This window comes from Pseudorca crassidens, chromosome 6 (assembly GCF_039906515.1).
Source record: "Pseudorca crassidens isolate mPseCra1 chromosome 6, mPseCra1.hap1, whole genome shotgun sequence".
Taxonomy (NCBI): domain Eukaryota; kingdom Metazoa; phylum Chordata; class Mammalia; order Artiodactyla; family Delphinidae; genus Pseudorca; species Pseudorca crassidens.
In genome coordinates this window covers 9,337,682-9,354,889 of record NC_090301.1, presented here as the reverse complement: position 1 = coordinate 9,354,889, position 17,208 = coordinate 9,337,682, and the positions used below count along the sequence as shown (strand labels likewise).

The 17,208-nt window shown below is 44.7% G+C and overlaps 1 protein-coding gene across 4 annotated transcripts in view; it reads right to left on the bottom strand.

Annotated features, from left to right (window-relative positions):
* The window catches only part of SLC16A14 (solute carrier family 16 member 14), a 37,192-nt gene extending 23,716 nt beyond the window's left edge, over positions 1 to 13,476 (bottom strand). Inside the window, exons 1-3 of one of the 4 annotated variants that reach the window (XM_067740288.1) lie at positions 13,339 to 13,476; positions 10,392 to 10,751; positions 608 to 879 (exon numbers count right to left, since the gene is read on the bottom strand). In XM_067740288.1, coding sequence (XP_067596389.1) covers positions 608 to 866 — 259 coding nt within the window. In that variant the 5' untranslated portion in view covers positions 867 to 879; positions 10,392 to 10,751; positions 13,339 to 13,476. Of the gene's footprint in view, positions 1 to 607; positions 880 to 5,152; positions 5,201 to 7,333; positions 7,602 to 7,629; positions 7,685 to 10,391; positions 10,752 to 13,338 lie in introns of those variants that run through there. The other 3 variants (XM_067740289.1, XM_067740287.1, XM_067740286.1) reach the window with 3 other exon arrangements.
* Positions 13,477 to 17,208: the final 3,732 nt, after the last annotated feature.

Here is a 17,208-nt window from a genome sequence, read left to right as displayed (position 1 = left end):
AATACTTCAAATTTAAAACATTAGAGCTCTGAAATAAGATTATTTACTTTTACTGTGTTTTCTCTAAAATTTTTATCTTTTAAAAATATTCATGTGTTAAACAGATTTGTAATGATAGGTAATGAATTATAACACTTAAGAAAACAGAGTTGGGGCAAAAATTCTAATGCTCAATTTTTAAAATACTCCAAATGTTTACCATCCTCGAATAGGAATATCCCACAAAAGGACAAATCTCGTGTGATCCCACTTACATGAGGTATTTAGCACAGTCAAATTCATAGAGACAGAGAATAGAATGGTAGTGGCCAGGGATAGGGGGCTGGGAGGAGAGGTGGCAATGAGGAGTCATTGTTTAATGTGTGCAGTTTTATTTGGGGAAGATGGGAAAAGTTCTGGAGATGATGGTGGTGATGAATGTGCATTGAACTGTACACTGGTTAAAATGGTAAACTTTACGTTATGTACATTTGACCACAATAAAAACAACAGCAACATCTACTAAAATGTAATAGCTAACGTTTCAACAATATAAAACATTACTTACAGTGAGGAACTGTCATTTTTATAATTATTCAGTTTTACAACGGGCCACATGTGAACATACCCACAATCAAGGTGACGCCCATGCTGAGGGAGCTGACCCACGCCGTCAGGCCACGGCTCTGATGGAATTCTTCAAGCCACTCCACGTTGAGGACTCCCAGGGCCATCTGGGAGCCCATGATGAGGATGTGCACAAAGAAAGAGGAAAGGACCATCATCCAAGCCCATCCGCCATCAATGTCTGGGTGGGGTTTAAGTGTCTTCTTATCCTTGGGGTCATCTTCAAAATCATACCCAATGTCTTCATGACTTGTATACATTTTCCAAGATGTTCTGAAATACATATGACAAATAATTTCATTGAACAACAAAACAAAAGAACCTCCATCTTTCTGGAAAGCTCTACCTACCCATCAGAAGCAAAGTGGCCCCACCACCATATTAGACCTTTAACCTTTAGATTAATCTTGTCCTTATGCAGATTTGGGGCCACGCCTCACTTTTTCATGGGACCAAATGCTTTTATGAAACCTGTTTCATCTTTACAGTCATCCTATATGTAAGTATTATTATGGCTATTTTAAAGAAATGGAAATAGACTCAGGGAAGTGAAGTACCTTTCCCAAGTTCTCATGGCCAGGAGGTAGTATATATAATAGCTAGACAGGAAGCCAGGAATTGAACCCAGCTCTTCCTGACTCCAAAGCCCATGCCTTGTGTCCCTTATTGAGATGGAAACTGACAAGATGTTAGAGAAGGAAGATGCCTGGCCTTAGACAGGGTAGCTTGGCCTTGGGGGCGGGTGAGTGGGCGCCTGGCAGAGGCTATGGTTCTCAGTTTTGTGGGTCCAAGTGTTCAATTTATTCAATAGAGCTACAGTGGGTCAGCCTCAGGGGGACTGACTCATACGAACCCAACTCAGGAGAGATTGGTAAAGGAGAAGGCCAATTTATGATCTTACAATGGGAGATAGAGTCTTCTAAAAATGGTGATATTTATGTCTGATATACAAGACATACTTTCACCCCCTCCATCCACCCCCATTCCCAGCATTTACCTGGGAAGCTAGAAAATTGCTTAGAAAATTGGAAATCAGATTACAGAAATTTGGGTACCACAACGGCATACAGGTTACCAGGGAGCCAGGGGCTAGATCTTGAAGAGCCTTATGTGCCAGATAAGGGTTTTGGAGTTTAACCTGTACATAATGAATAGCTGGTGGCTGCATTTGCACAAGGAAGAGATAAGATGGGACCTGTGCTTTGCGTAGATCTATCTCTCAAGTTGTTCAAACAAGAGGAGGGGGTTGGATGGAGCTAGAGGTGAGACGATGCCAGGTCAGGGGAAGTCTCTGGTTTTGTTTTATTTTTTAGGATGAGAATGGAGTGTATGCATAAAAACTGAGGATAAGGAGAGAGAGAATGACTAATCCCAGAGGTGGTGGGAAGGGTTGGTCTTGATCAGGAAGACTGACCCATCCTCTGAGACTAGAGGAAGCAGGGGGTAGATGGAGAAAAGATGGTAAGTAGTGGGATTTTTGATGATGGCCATTCTGATCAGTGTGAGGTGAGATACTTCATTGTAGTTTTGATTCTCATTTCTCTAATTATCAGCGACGTTGAACATCTTTTCATGTGCCTTTTGGCAATCTGAATGCACATATCTGTTTTGAGAGTAAGTTCCGAAGAGTTCAGAACTGCTGGTCCACACCTTGGCTCAGTTTGGGTCTGCAGTGCCTGCGGTGTCACACATCACTGCCTTTAGCAGGACATTCAAGATGGACCGTGACAGCACAGTGATGGTGGAGACGAAGACCAGGATGCCAGCTACTTGACTTTTGTCACTCTATGTGCCCACCTGCAGACTTTAGTTTTGTTTAAAATTTAAAAGAGCAAAACAGAGTGCCAAAACTGCAAGGTGAAAAACTTTGGTTTGGAAAGTGAAATTTGTAGTCGATACATGAATTTGAATAATGACTTTAAAATGGAAATCTATTCTTTGTTTCAAGTAATTTTAAAACAGAGGAGCAAATCAGAAAATAATGATTATTACTGACCATGACATGTGATTATTACTGAAAATCATTTGAGGAAAGTGGTGTAAAAAACGGTCCCAAATACACTCGGAACACCTCCAACCATGCGGCTTTTCTCCGCAGTGTTGTGATGTGGACAAAATGACAGAGGAGCAAATTGTGGCCCAAGTGCCCAGCTCTCAGCCTCTTTTAGGGAAGCACACTGTGCCATCTGCACAGACTCTTTCTGTACACCCCTGAGCTAAGAATTTTTTTTTACCTTTTCAAAGGTTATGTGACCTGCAGAACTTCGTATACTTAGTCTCTGACCCTTTATAAGAAAAGTTGGCGAATCCCCAGATTAAGAGTTTGTTGGGAAGAAATGGGTGCGAAGGAACCGAGGATGCCAGTGGAAGAGCAATTTAATGGATCTGTCCTGGGGCTCATCTTGACTTTTCATTTCTCTCATACCCGTTATTTTCATCTTTTAAATTATTCTGTCTCTTAAACAGATATCCAGTGCTCAGCCACCACACTTCCTGCCCATGTTGCTGCTCTCTGCTGGGTTCTTCCCTTCACCTCTCCATTACCGAGGATGCTGGGAATGGGAAAATGCTATCGTACCATGTAACTTCCCCACCCGGTCGAGTTATCTTTAGGATTAAGTCCAAACTGCTCTGTCTGCTTCCAGGCTCTCCCCTCGCGTTATCTGCCACTCTGCCAGGTCCCTTCTCCTGTTCCTCAGCTTTGCACTCTGCTCTCCAGCCCCATGGAAGCACCTGCAGCTCCCTGAACCTGGCACAGTCTCTCAAGCTTTTGTGCATGACCTTCTCTTCTTTCGGGAACATACTTTTCTCCTTCTAATCTCCTGGTCCTCTTCTGCTCATCCTTCAAGATTCAACTAAATTCTAATAGAGAAACCTTGAAATAATGAGGAAAAAAAAAAAACCCCTGCAAACATCTCTAATATCCAACATTAGAGTACATGTTAAATCAGTCAATCATGGTATAGCCATGCAATGCAAGTGCACCATCAAAGATAAAACTGTACGGGCTCTTTGAAGACAGAGAAAGAAGGTCACGCTAAGGTTGAATTATACTAGGTGGTCACAAAATGGGGCACATGAAATAATTCCTTTTTGGTTGTTGTTGTTGTTAAAAATATGTATCTGTAGGAAAAAAAGACTGGAGTGAAACTAAAATGTTGATGGAGATTATTCTTGGGACGATTGTCTTCCAAGTAATTTCCTCTTCTTTATCTCTTTGGTAAAAAATTCTAAATAAACGTATATTAACTTTATTATAAGAAAGTCAAGGCCCCTCTCTCTACCTCTTAAACATCATCTGGTTCAGCTACTTGCCTACAGTAGATTAGTGGCAATTCAGAGCCACTTCCCTTGGGAAGTCTAGTCTACATTGGGCTGTAGGCTTGTGTGTGTGTTTCCCACCACCCTCCTCTCCCCCCATGAGAGGACAGTCTGCCTGGCGATAGAAAGGGATGGGATAGCCCTTGCTCTCTAAAGCTCACAGCCCATAACCGAGCTACCCTGTCAAAAGTTCCAGGAGGATGAAGCTAGATAGGGTTCCGAAGTGGAGTCTGATGGTTGTCTTCCCTTCGCCCCTGGTAGTGGTACACAGAATCCCAAGGAGCCAGAAAGAGGAGAACCAGGCAGCTTGATAAGGGGTGTGACTGGCTTAGATGAATAATAATAACATTGTTTTACAATCTGTGTTTAATGAGATAAAACACACAACTTGGCATTTTCCTAAAGCCCACCTACATGTAAGAAAGACTTTGAAATAATAATAATACAAAAGTCATATTTTTTTCAACTTATGAGTTGAAATAGCAAGCACTTTTCTAAGCAATGTTAAGAACTTTATATTTTCACTGAATTATTTATCTTATGGGTTAAGAGACGCAGTTGCCATTGAGTTGCTCTTGACATTTCCAGTTTATCTGTTCATAAAGAAAGGACGTTAAATGGCGTTTAATGGAAAAGTTTTCTTCAAGAGGCACAACTGTAAAAAACAAAGAAACAAACAAAAAAAAGAGGCACAACTGTGCCTGTAGAAAATAGTATCAGATGGAGCCTATGGGTGGGTAAAGCAAAATTCCATCAGATCCGCAGGAGGTCCCTGAAGATCTTCCCGGCAATGGGGTTGTCTGCATTTCACACCCAAATCTCTCTAAAAGTCATTCCTGCTTTGACTAATCAGAGTTATCTGACTGTACAGCCAGATTAACTAAAACAAACAAAAGGCAACGGAAGAATAAACGTCTGTTCCCTCACCCCCAAGTCTGCTTTAGCATTTCAGCATTTATGTAATAAGATACAAAATAATCATTTGAGCATTAGGACCCTCCTCTGCACCTGGAGAGAGAGGGAGAATCAGGAAGGGTTTCTGGGCCACTTCTCGCCAGGCTCCAAGTCTTTCTCCACCATACGGTCTTCAAGCTCCCCCATCTTTTCCACACACTGACACACATGCAAAATGACAACACGTGTGGGACACTGGGGGAAGTGGAGCAGTGAGCGTGGGGTTTCTGCTAAGGACTGACGTGTGAAATGTAACCCATTCTGGGCTCACCTAGAATGGAAGCTCTGCACATAACGTTAGGGCCTTGCACTGAAGAAGCTGAAGGAAGGAAATGGGAAGATTATGGAAGATTATGGGATCAACAGTCAACTCCCCATTCTTCCCTAAAGTGAGTTTACTACCGGTGACAGAGAAACCATTCATGGGGGAAATGAAGTAACACACGCAGGCTATGACATGGACGTCAGCTACGTATTTAGCTGGTAACTGGCAGAAGTGAAAATACTATATAGCCTGTTCGAGTGTTTCAGAGATTAAAACGAAATTAAATTTGCCACAACTCTGTTAGGGGAGCAAATTTTATAAGCAAGTCATTGATTTTTTTTTTTTTTGCGGTACGCGGGCCTCTCACTGTTGTGGCCTCTCCCGTTGCTGAGCACAGGCTCCGGACGCGCAGGCTCTGCGGCCATGGCTCACGGGCCCAGCCACTCCGCGGCATGTGGGATCTTCCCGGACCGGGGCACGAACCCATGTCCCCTGCACCGACAGGTGGACTCTCAACCACTGCGCCACCAGGGAAGCCCAATTCATTGCTTTTTAATTTGGCTACTGTTGATTATGTTACAATGTGGTGAGCTCACTGTAAATAAGCGGTAAAGGGGAAAGCGCCCAATTAAAATTAAAAATACAATCTTCCCCAAAGGTGACAGAGTATGTTGGTAGCAGGTTCTTCATTAGACGTGGGCGTGGGGCGGGCACATCTGTAATTTGGCTCTGTCGATATCTGCCCTCTAGACCGGCTGCGCACTGGACATCTTGAGCCTTTAGAGGGCGCACTTGAGGCCAACAGGCTGAAGAGGCTGGAGCAGCCAAGGCTGGGGAGCTGAGCTGTGCAGAGACAACAGAGCAAGAGAAACGGGGAACCCTATCTAGGTTCACGCTGTATCAGGGGGAACTAAAAATATAAATGCCTTCTATGGGTCAGGAACTGTGCTTAACGGCTTCTCCACAACGATTCTGTCCAGTTGTATTAATGCCCCATTTTACAGATGAGGAAATTGAGGCTATTTGTAGAATGGGGGCAATGCAGGTTAGAGAGGTTAAACTACCCGGTGGTGGAGGCCAAATTTGAACTCGGGCCTGAGGGATTCCAAAGCCTATTTTATCTCTCTCTCCCTCTCTCTCTCTCTCTCTCTCTCTCTCTCTCTCTCACACACACACACACACTCACACACACACACACACACACACACGCCAGGCAAGGCGAAAAGGAATTTTTCTAATGCCCAATAATAACCCTTACTCATCCTTGCTAATGAGAGCCTGGATCAACTTTTCCACAGAAGGAAAACGGCTTAATTAATTGGTAAGCAGAATTGAGCTCCTAAAACACCGTCAGTGGCCTTGGCGGCGTCTAGCCCCGAAATGGCCGCCCCGGGTCCCTAGCCCCATTTCAGTCTCTCCTTTCCTCCCCAAGGGGCCTTGATCAGAACCGCTCTGGGGTACAAGCGTCCGCACGCCCTGGGCTGGCCCACGGCGATCCGGCCTCCGCGCCAACCCTCATCTCTCGAGCGCCGCCTCCGCCGCCCCGGAGCCCCCTCCCGGGCGCTGTGTGCTCCCCCTTCCCCGGCACCCCGAGACCCCTGGCCCCCATCCCGGGCATCCCGCGCGCCCGGAACTCGCCAGCTCCGCGGGGAAGCGAGGCCGATCGCAGTCCCGGCGGCCTGCGCGGGGAGGCATCCCGCACCCCCAGAAGTCCCGCAGCCGCCCCGCCCCCGCCCGGGTCTCCCCCTCTCCGCCCCAGCACTGCTAGTTCGAGTGGCTAACGCGGGCCGGGAGAGGAGGCGGGAGTAAGGCTGGACGCGGGAACCAGCGCGCCTCTGGGGTCGGGCGGGGATTCCGAGGGGCGCCGTGCGCCCTGGACGACGCGCGCGGGGCCCTGGCCGCAGTGGGAGCGCGGCGCGTGCCCACGTTCCGCCCCGGCGCGCCCGCCCGCCCGCCCCGAGGTGGCCTCGCCAGCGGTTCCGTAGCACCCCGGCGGGCGGCCTGGGCGGGACCACCGCGCCTCTGCTCAGCCCTGCCCTCGACCCTCTGGACGCCTTCCCCTACCAGGCCCCGGGCCCGCACCACCGCTTCCCGGGCGGCTAGGGCGCAGCGGCCACCGCAGCCCAAGATGCCCCCGGCGCAGCTCCATCCCCGGGCCCGCGATGCAGCGCGGCCCGGGATACTCACTGTCCGCAGCCCTCGGGGCGGCGGCCTCACTGGGCTCCCCGCCCCGATCCCCGAACTTGCTGTTTCCCTCGGAGCCCCCTGAGCGGCTGGGCGGAGAGATTTGTGGCAACGTCGCCTATCATTCTGGAGGTGCCGGTGCCCGCGGCTCTGCGCTCCGCCCGGTTCGGCGCGCTGTGCGGGCTCCCGGCGCCTCTGCCGCTCGCTGCCGGGCCAGCTCCGTTTTGTGGAGCTTGGAGCTCAAGGCCTCAGTCCGTGTGGTTTTAAAAAGGGTGCGTTTGGAGGTGCCCGAACCTAACCTGAGCTTCCTTCCAATCCGTGCAATTTCAAATCTCCATGCTCGTTCATTCCTATACCGGCTAATTCTGGTTTGGCAGGAAAAAAAAAAAAAAATTGCAGTCACCTCACGTGCACACTCTCGTGGCCGGCTGTAGTTTCCAGCTTTGGCTGAGGTTCGCTAATGCTCTCGGCACGTTTATAGCTGGAGGAAAGGACCCGAAACCTAAGATGCAGGTGGGAATGGAAGTGTCTTCCATTTCTCTGAGATAGGGGAGAAGTGATGAAAAAAGCCCTCACCCAAGGCTGGACCGCAAAATATGACAGTTTGTGAGGGAAGAGTCGGGCGGGCCCTGCAAGTGTTCTCAGCTAAAGGGGACCGAAAATCCCTTATTCTTTGTCCCATCTTGGGTGGTACCTCTCCCTGCGCTTTCCCCGGTATCTAACTGTTGCCTGGCTCTTGCGTTCGTGGGTACCAGGTACAGGTTTCATTTCCACGTATACCTACTCTGTTCCCAACACAATGCTTTGCCCAGGGAAAGTTTTGAATATTTGTTAAATGACTGTGTGAATAACTGAAGCCAGTGCTATTTTTACCTCACTTGAAGGATTCTGTAGTAGTTCTCTATTGCTATCGTAATGTAGTACCACAAACTTAGTGACTGAAAACGACACAGGTTTATTATCTCATAGTTCTGGGGGCCAAAAGTCCGAAATGGATTTTACTGGGTTAAAATCAAGGAGTTGGCAGGGTTGTGTTCCTTCTGGCAGCTCTAGGGGACGCTCATGCTTCTAGAGGGTGCCCACATCCCCCGGCTCCCGGCCACGTCCTCTGTCTTCAAAGCCAGCAATTCTGTGCACCATTCTGTGCCTTTCTGTATACTCACATCTGTCTCCTGCTTCCACTGTTGTTGTTTTTTTTTTTAATAAATTTATTTATTTGGCTGCGTTGGGTCTTTGTTGCTGTGCACGGGCCTTCTCTAGTTGCGGCGAGCGGGGGCTACTCTTTGTTGCGGTGCTTGGGCTTCTCATTGCGGTGGCTTCTCTTGTTGCGGAACACGGGCTCTAGGTGCGCACGCTTCAGTAGTTGTGGCACGTGGGCTCAATACTTGTGGCTCGCAGACTCTAGAGCACAGGCTCAGTAGTGTGGTGCACCGGCACAGTTGCTCTGTGGCATGTGGGATCTTCCCGGACTAGGGCCCGAACTTGTGTCCCCTGCTTTGGCGGATTCTTAACCACTGCACCACCAGGGAAGTCCCGCCTGCTTCCACTTTTAAGGGCTCTTGGGATGACATTTGGCCTAGCAGTGGTAATTGGATTGTTGGATAATCCAAATAATCTGCCTGTTTTAAGGTCAGCTGATCAACAATCTTAATGCCATCTGCAACCTTAATTCCCCTTTGCCATGTAAGGTAACATATTCACAGGGTCCAGAGATTAGGATGTGGGCATCTTTGAAGGACCATTATTCTAGCTATCATAAATTTCCTTCTTTCTTCCTTTTCCCCTTCCTTTCTTGTTTCTGTTTTATTTTTTTGCAAAAAAATAATATTCACATTATCAAATTTTGACTAAAAATAATTGAGAACATTATGAGAAAGTGAGGACATTTCGATGAAGCACCAGGCTTATGTGGTCCAAACGTTTTACTTTTGCTGATTGGAACATGAGCAAATGGATGGTTAGTATTCCCTTGGCCTGACCTTCTCAGATATCACCCATTTCAACCAGGCTTTTGACAGTAAGTCAAGATGGGGTTCCTGGCAAATACCTTAAGTGCAGATGATAAGAGGTCTGTAAGATTTTTAAGTCTTTTTTCCCCCTCTGAAATCTTTTAGATTTATTGAGGTTTGATTGATGAAGTATGGACTGTATATATTTAAATGTACAACTTGATGAGTTTCAGATAAGTCTGTGGAACCATCACCTCCATCAAATAACTCCAGAATTTTCCTGCGCCCTTTGTTTTATTTTTGGTTTTTTTTTTGCTGTACGCAGGCCTCTCACTGTTGTGGCCTCTCCCATTGCGGAGCACAGGCTCCGGACGCGCAGGCTCAGTGGCCATGGCTCACGAGCACAGCCGCACCGCGGCATGTGGGATCTTCCTGGACCGGGGCACGAACCCGCGTCCCCTGCATCGGCAGGCGGACCCTCAACCACTGCGCCACCAGGGAAGCCCTTTCCTGCGCCCTTTGAAAGCCAGTCCTCACCCCACTGCACACCACCCCAGGCCACCTCTCATCTGCTCTCTGTGAAGCTTCTCCTCTGGACCATGGGTACTTCACAACTAGAATGCCCACAAAAAGGCTTTTCTTTTTTTCCCTTCCAGCTTTACTGAGGTATAATCGACAAATAAAATTGTATATATCTAAAGTGTGCTATGTGATGATACACAGGTACATTGTGAAATGACTATCACATCACAATCAAGTTAATGAACACATCACTTCATGTAGTTACCTTTTCTTTTTTCTTTTTTTTTTTTTTTTTGGTGGTGAGAACACTTAAGATCTACTGTCTCAGCAGATTTCAAGTATACCTTACAGTACTGTTAACTGTAGTCACCATGCTGCTGTACATTAGGTCTCCAGAACTTACTCATCTCATAACTGAAAGTTTGTACCCTTTGACCAACATCTCCCCATTTCTCCCACCCCCTAGACCCTGACAACCACCATTCTACTCTGTTTCAATGAGTTCAACTTTTTTTTTTTTTTTTTTAGATTCTACATATGAGTGAGATCATACAGTATTTGTCTTTCTCTGCCTGGCTTCCTTCACTTACCATAATGTCCTCCACGTTCATCTGCGTCGTCACAAGTGGCAGAATTTCTTTCTTTTTTTATAGCTGAATAATGTTCCATTGTGTATATATCACACTTTCTTCATCCATTCATCCATCAGTGGACACTTAGGCTGTTTTCCTATTTTGGCTTTTGTAAATAATGCTGCAATGAACACGGGAGTGCAGATGTCTCTTCAAGACACTGATTTCATTTCCCATAGAAGGCTTTTCTAAGAGATCATTTTGTCTTCACAAGTTTCATTGCTCTTAACTGCCTGGCAGTCTCTTGTTGACACAGGTAGGTTGAGAGCAGACCTGGAGCAAAGGAGCCTCCTATCTGTGAGTCACCGGTTGGTGTGCCTGGGTTAAATGAACAGAAAGCCATTGTACATTAAAATGTAAAAGACAAGCACTGAACATTTTTCAGGTATCTGAGGTACAAGACCCTGACATCACCTCTTGATTTCTAGGCAAATTACATATTGTTCCACAATAGTAATCTCACTTTTAACTTAATTGTATCAGGTAATAACCTTGTCCCTTAAGAAGATAAAATGATTCAAGTGATGCTTCTAAAATCCTTTCCTCTTAGTTTTTTTTATCATGCATTCAACTGATTTCATAACGCCATGTTGGAGTTGGGGTGCCACTAAGGATGTGGACAAACTTTGCCTTAAATTTGTTGCCTTAATGGTGTGGATTAAGCAGAGAGTGGGAGAAAATCAGCTTTTGAGGAAGTTCTAGCACAGAATATTGAAGGTGTTAGAGTAATACCCTAAAGTGCCACCTTGACTGTCCCATTTTTATAGCCAATTCAGATACGAACATGACCTAGAACCACGTGGTTACCCCAGACCATCATTCCACCCATCTCTCAGTATAGAAGGCAGCCGACCCACACCCCTGCAAGCTTAATGCAGTAGACTGTGATGGTTAATTTCATGTGTCAACTTGACCAATATGTGCTGGTGAGGATGCGGGGAAACTGGAACCCTCATATACTTTGCTTTGGAAAACAGTTTGGCAATTCCTCAAAAGTTTAAACATAGAATTACCATATGGCACAGCGTTTCCATTCCAAGGTAAATGCCCAAGAGTAATGAAAACATACGTCCACTCAAAATCTTGTACATGAATGTTCACAGCAGCATTCTTCATAATAGTCAAAAAATGGAAACAATCCAAATGTCTGGCAACTAATGAATGGATAAATAAAAGGAGATATATCCGGCTTCCCTGGTGGCACAGTGGTTGAGAGTCCACCTGCCGATGCAGGGGACACGGGTTCGTGCCCCGGTCCGGGAAGATCCCACATTCCGCGGAGTGGCTGGGCCCGTGAGCCATGGCCGCTGAGCCTGCGCGTCCGGAGCCTGTGCTCCGCAACGGGAGAGGCCACAACAATGACAGGCCCGCGTACCGCAAAAAAAAAAAAAAAAGAGAGATATAATAGAACTTTATTCAGCAATAAAAATAAATGCAGTACTGATACATGCTACAACACGGATGAGTCTTGAAAACATTATGCTAAGTAAACAAGGTGAGTCACAAAATACCACATACTGTATGATTCAGTTATACAAAATGTCCAGAATAGGTACAAACAGACAGAAAGTGGGTTACTGGTACCTAGGTTGGGGATGTAGGGGAGGAAATAGGCAGTGACTGCTAATGGGTACAGGGCTTGTTTGGGGTGATGGAATGTTCTAGAAGTGATTTTGGTGATGGTTGTGCAAATCTATGAAAAATCATTGAATTGCAAAAAATAAAAAATGAAAAGTCCCCCTACCCAACCTTTACCAAAATTACTGGAGTGGACTATATATGAACCAGTACTGAGAATGGGTTATAATCTAAGCATAACGAATCCACTTCTATGTACCTGAAGTCCAAGATACAATGAATTAATTAACTCTGTTCTTTAAGCACCTTCTACTTAATTAAACTTAAAAGCTTTTGCACAGCAAAGGAAACCATGGACAAAATGAAAAGACAACCTACTGAATGGGAGAAAATATTTGCAAATGATATGACTGATAAGGGATTAATATCAGTATATTAACAGCTAATATCAGTATATTAATATATAAACAGCTCATACAACTCAATAACAAAAAACGAACAACTCAAAAAATGGGCCGAAGACATGAATAGGTATATTTCCAAAGAAGACATATGGATGGCCAACAGACACATGAAAAGATGCTCAACATCATTAATCATCAGAGAAATGCAAATCAAAACCCAATGAGATGCCACTTCACACCTGTCAGAATGGCTATCGTCAAAAAGACCACAAACAACAGATGTTGGCAAAGATGTGGAGAAAGGGGAATCCTTGTACACTGTTGGGGAGAATGCAAATTGGGGAAGCCACTGTGAAAAACAGCATGAAGGCTCCTCAAAAAACTAAGAATAGAATTACCATATGATCCAGCAATTCCACTCCCAGTTATATATCCAAAGAAAATGAAAACCCCAATTCTAAAAGATACATGCACCCCAATGTTCATAGCAGCGTTATTTAAAAAAGCCAAGATATGGAAACAACCTAAGTGTCTATCAACAGATGAATGGATAAAGAAGATGTGGTATATATATATACAGTGGAATACTATTCAGGCATAAAAATGAATGAGATTTTGCCATTTGCAACAAAATGGTTGAATCTGGATAGTATTATGCTTAGTAAAATAAGTCAGACAGAGAAAGACAAATACTGTATGTTATCACTTATATGTGAAATCTAAAAAATAAAACAAATGCACGTAGCAAAAGAGAAACAGACTCATAGATATAGAGAACAAACTAGTGATTACTAGTGGGGGGTGGAGGGGCAAAACGGGCAGGGGATTAAGAAGTATAAACTACTATGTATAAAATAAGCTACAAAGATATATTGTACAGCACAGGGAATATAGCCAATATTTTATAATAAATAAATAAATACCTTCCTCATCTTAAGCAATATTGTCCATAAAATCGTGGTTGTGATGTTCCAGTTATACATTTGTCTAATGCATATCAATAGAAAAGCGTATTAGTTTTATGTTCATCAGCCTATGTTCTGCTTCGGGTTCCTGCAGCCTCACCCTTGGTCTCCATGCCCGCACATACCTGTCTGATGGACAAGCTGCAACAGAGCCCTTGTGGTTCCTGCAGGTCTAGTTCATGAGATTACGTGAGGAGCCCATTTGCTTTTCTAAAGGGGTGTTTATGACAAGCAGGATGTAAGAGAAATCTCAGGCACCTCAGGATTTTCTTCCTGGTCTAGGACTTCCCCAGACTTCATCCCAAAGCACCTACAAAACTTCTCCTGCCTGCAGGGGTGGTTACAAGCTTACATTTACCTTGGCTTCAAATTCAAAGAGCCCATCAAGGGTGAAGCGATACACAGCAAGATTAGCAACACGTTCCTGTCCTTACATTAGTCTTCCACGTTTGTTACATTTTTCTTTCTGATAAAAATAACCAATATCCTCATGTAGTAGCATATGCTTTCATAAAAGTACAAGGTCTAAAACTCCGGTTCTGCCTCTAACTTGGAAATTAAACATTTTCTCACACGTGTCCTAAAAGAAGTAATGCTTGGTTCATGGGGGTTGTATTGTAGTTTTGTTGGCTAATATTATAAATTATTTTTAAATTTTTTTATGAAATCAGTGATACTAGCAAATGATTATGGCTTTTTCTTGAACCTATAGGTTTTTCTTCTTTTATTTAATACCCATTTTCCTGAAAAGTGTCATGTAGATCAGATCTAATTTTAAATGCTGTCAGAGTATTCACTAATGGAAAGGCAGTGAATCCTTCTGAGGCTAGAAGAATCCTCGTCTACTGAAATGTTTATATATCAGTATATAAACAGGAGTTGAATTTTATTTCCCATGAAACAGAGCACACTTGCAACTTATACTATTTTAAAAATATTTTGAGTGTTCAAAAATAGATCATTGGCATTAAACAAGCATATGCTTAACATTCAGAAGTCAACTCCACATCATAATCTTTGAGAAGGTCATCAATAAATAGGACTGAGTCTGGATGAGAAACACCAAACATTTTTTCTTGTCAGTCACGACCTCACTGTACCTTTATTTGCAGGAGCAAATGGTTGTGATGGAAGCAGTTGAAGACATGAGATGTGAATGCCTTAAATTTAAGAGGAAAGGAGTTTGGGAGAAGTACTTGAACCACGTCTCATTTGTGAGACAAACGTGTTATCTAGTAAAATTAGTACAAGCTATTGAAGAACAATGTATGGATAGTTTAAGGGACAATCAGCAAAGCAGGTTCTTCTATTTTACATGGGAGGAAGGTGGTTCTCTTTTCTATGATCATTTTTGGTGGATTTCTTATACGTCTACCCTGTACCTTTAAGCTCGACAGATACACCTAGGAAACCTATTAGCCAGAGATGAATCAGAATGGGCTGCAGCTATTGTAGCAATGTTCTTGGACCTCTTTGCTCTGTCTTGTCCTTGACTTGGGCTTTCCTCCTGACTCTTGCTCGTGTTGACCTTGCCTTGTGTCTCAAGTCTCCAGTTTTCTCTTCACCTTGAGAACAAATTGAACTTCCGGGGCTCTTTCGGAGACACTGGTGGATCTTCCAGCCCCAGACCAGTCCCCCAGCCAGACCTACCCTGGCTCCTCTGCCAGAGAAGATCAGATGATTTCACTGTATTGTGAAGACCGAAGGCCAGCGTTAGGAAACTCTTAGGACTGTGTAACCAGTGGTTATGAAAACCCAGGAGCTGTCCTCTTCCTGGTTGCAAAGCAGCAGAGCATGCGTGGCAGAATCTAAGAGCATCCAGAGCTTGGCCATCCAGGTGGTGAGGTCAGACCCGAGCTGGAAGCCCCGCTTCTCCCCTCTGTTCTGTGGAGCCTGTGCATTCACCCTCGAGTGGGTGTGCTGGCAGAACTACATCAAAGGGATACTGAAAGCATTAAATAAGACGATACGTGTAAAGCACCGTGTTGGCACAGTGCTTGGCATATAATTAGGAGACTTGTTTCTAACGTTGTGTTAATGGTGTCATTGAAACCCATGCCCCCTCTGAGAGAAAACTCAGCAGAGGCCTTTGGAGAGGCAGCATAAATCAGTGGTTCAGAGCATACACCCTGGAGCCTCATTGCCTGGATTCAAATCCCAACTTGCATCACTTATTTCACCTTTAATGAGGTTACTTAGCATCTCTACATCTCAGTGTGATCGTCTGTAAAATGGGAACAAGAAGAAAAAGAGGAGGAGGAGATTAACCCTTTGGATTGGTGAGGTATTAAATGACTTAGACTATATGACGTCAATCACCATGCCTCCCAGTGTGAGGCACTAAGCACACAGCATCCCTTCTGTGAGACTCTTGACAAAAAAAATACATAACCTACATCTGATTGTGAGGATGCATCAGACAAACCTGAATTAAGGGATCTTCTAAAACATAACAGGGCCTGTACTCTTCAAGAAGGTCAGCGTCATGAAAGATAAATGAAGATTCAGGAACGGTCCAGGGTAGAAGAGACGAGAGAGACCATGACAACTTAACGCAGCGTGTGATTGCTTTTACCAATTGGAGTGGGACAGCGGGCCAAATTTGATTCAGGGCCAGAGATTAGGTAACCGTATTATAACTTTGTTAGACTTTTTATTTTGAAAAATTTACTGTGGTAATGTAAGAGAATGTCCTTGTTTTTAGGAAATGCTCCCTGAAGTATTTAGGAGTAAAGAAGAATTTAGAAAGTATGTAAAGTCCTTAGAACAATGCCTGGCACGTAGCATGTTATTTTCTAACTGAATTTTTTTGGTGCTGAATTCCATGTAGTATCAAACAGTGCTCTTGTGACCTTCATTAACAGTATTGCAGGAAACTGTGGCTAACCTCACCGCTTTTTCTTTTCCTGTTTCCCAGCCTTTGGTTTCAGATCTTAGGCAGTCCTGGAAAATACAGGAAAGCTACAAGGAGTTTCCTTTGTTCAGATGTAATATCTCTCAGTTCCGCTGGGTTCCTCTTGCCCTGTCTACCTCTCTCATGCCTCTTTTACGAGCCTCATTGTGCATTCAGATTGTGGAAGGTGAGCCCACCTGTGCCCCTGGAGCAGGATGGGGTGAATCAGAGCAGGAGAGCAACCTGCTCAGCGAAGAGGAGTGAACATTTGCAGAAAAGAGCGTCCCTTGGAATTGTTCTTTAAGTACTTTACTGTGGTCCCCTCTCCCCTTGTGGGGTGAGATAATCAGGTGGAATATGGGAGAGGGTGTTTAAATAAAGATGTCGACCTAAGCCATGTGCTTGTTTCCAATTCGTTGTGTGAATAGCTCCACGGGGACGAAGATGGCCAGACGAGGGAGCTGTCTTTCAAAAATCTTGTCATGAATGGTTGGTTCAATCCCGAGCCCAGCTCTCAATGGCTTTTGCCTTGTTGTGAGTGGACTGAATGATGGGGGTTACCTTGGTTACTTAGCTGCTCTTACACGAAACATGGTTAGCTGGGTTTCACTGTAGTTGAGGTCAGCATCGTATTGGATGTGTAACTAGCCTGGGGTTGTACTCACTTGAATGACAGTGGGGTCTTTAGGATACATGGGGTTAAAAAAAAAAAAGGAAAAAAAAAACCCTACACCATCAAATGCGCTTCATGTGGTTTCAAATCTCCACGTGTTACCAAAAGTGGGGTCCGGCTGCTTACCATTCAAAAGCCAATACTCTGGAGAAGAGGTTGGTGGAAAGGAAAGTTTGCTTCATTTCGGAGGCCGACAACTGGGGGAGTCGGCCTTTGGACATGAGTCGGCCCTCTCCCCTAGTTGCCAGACTCTGAAATAAAG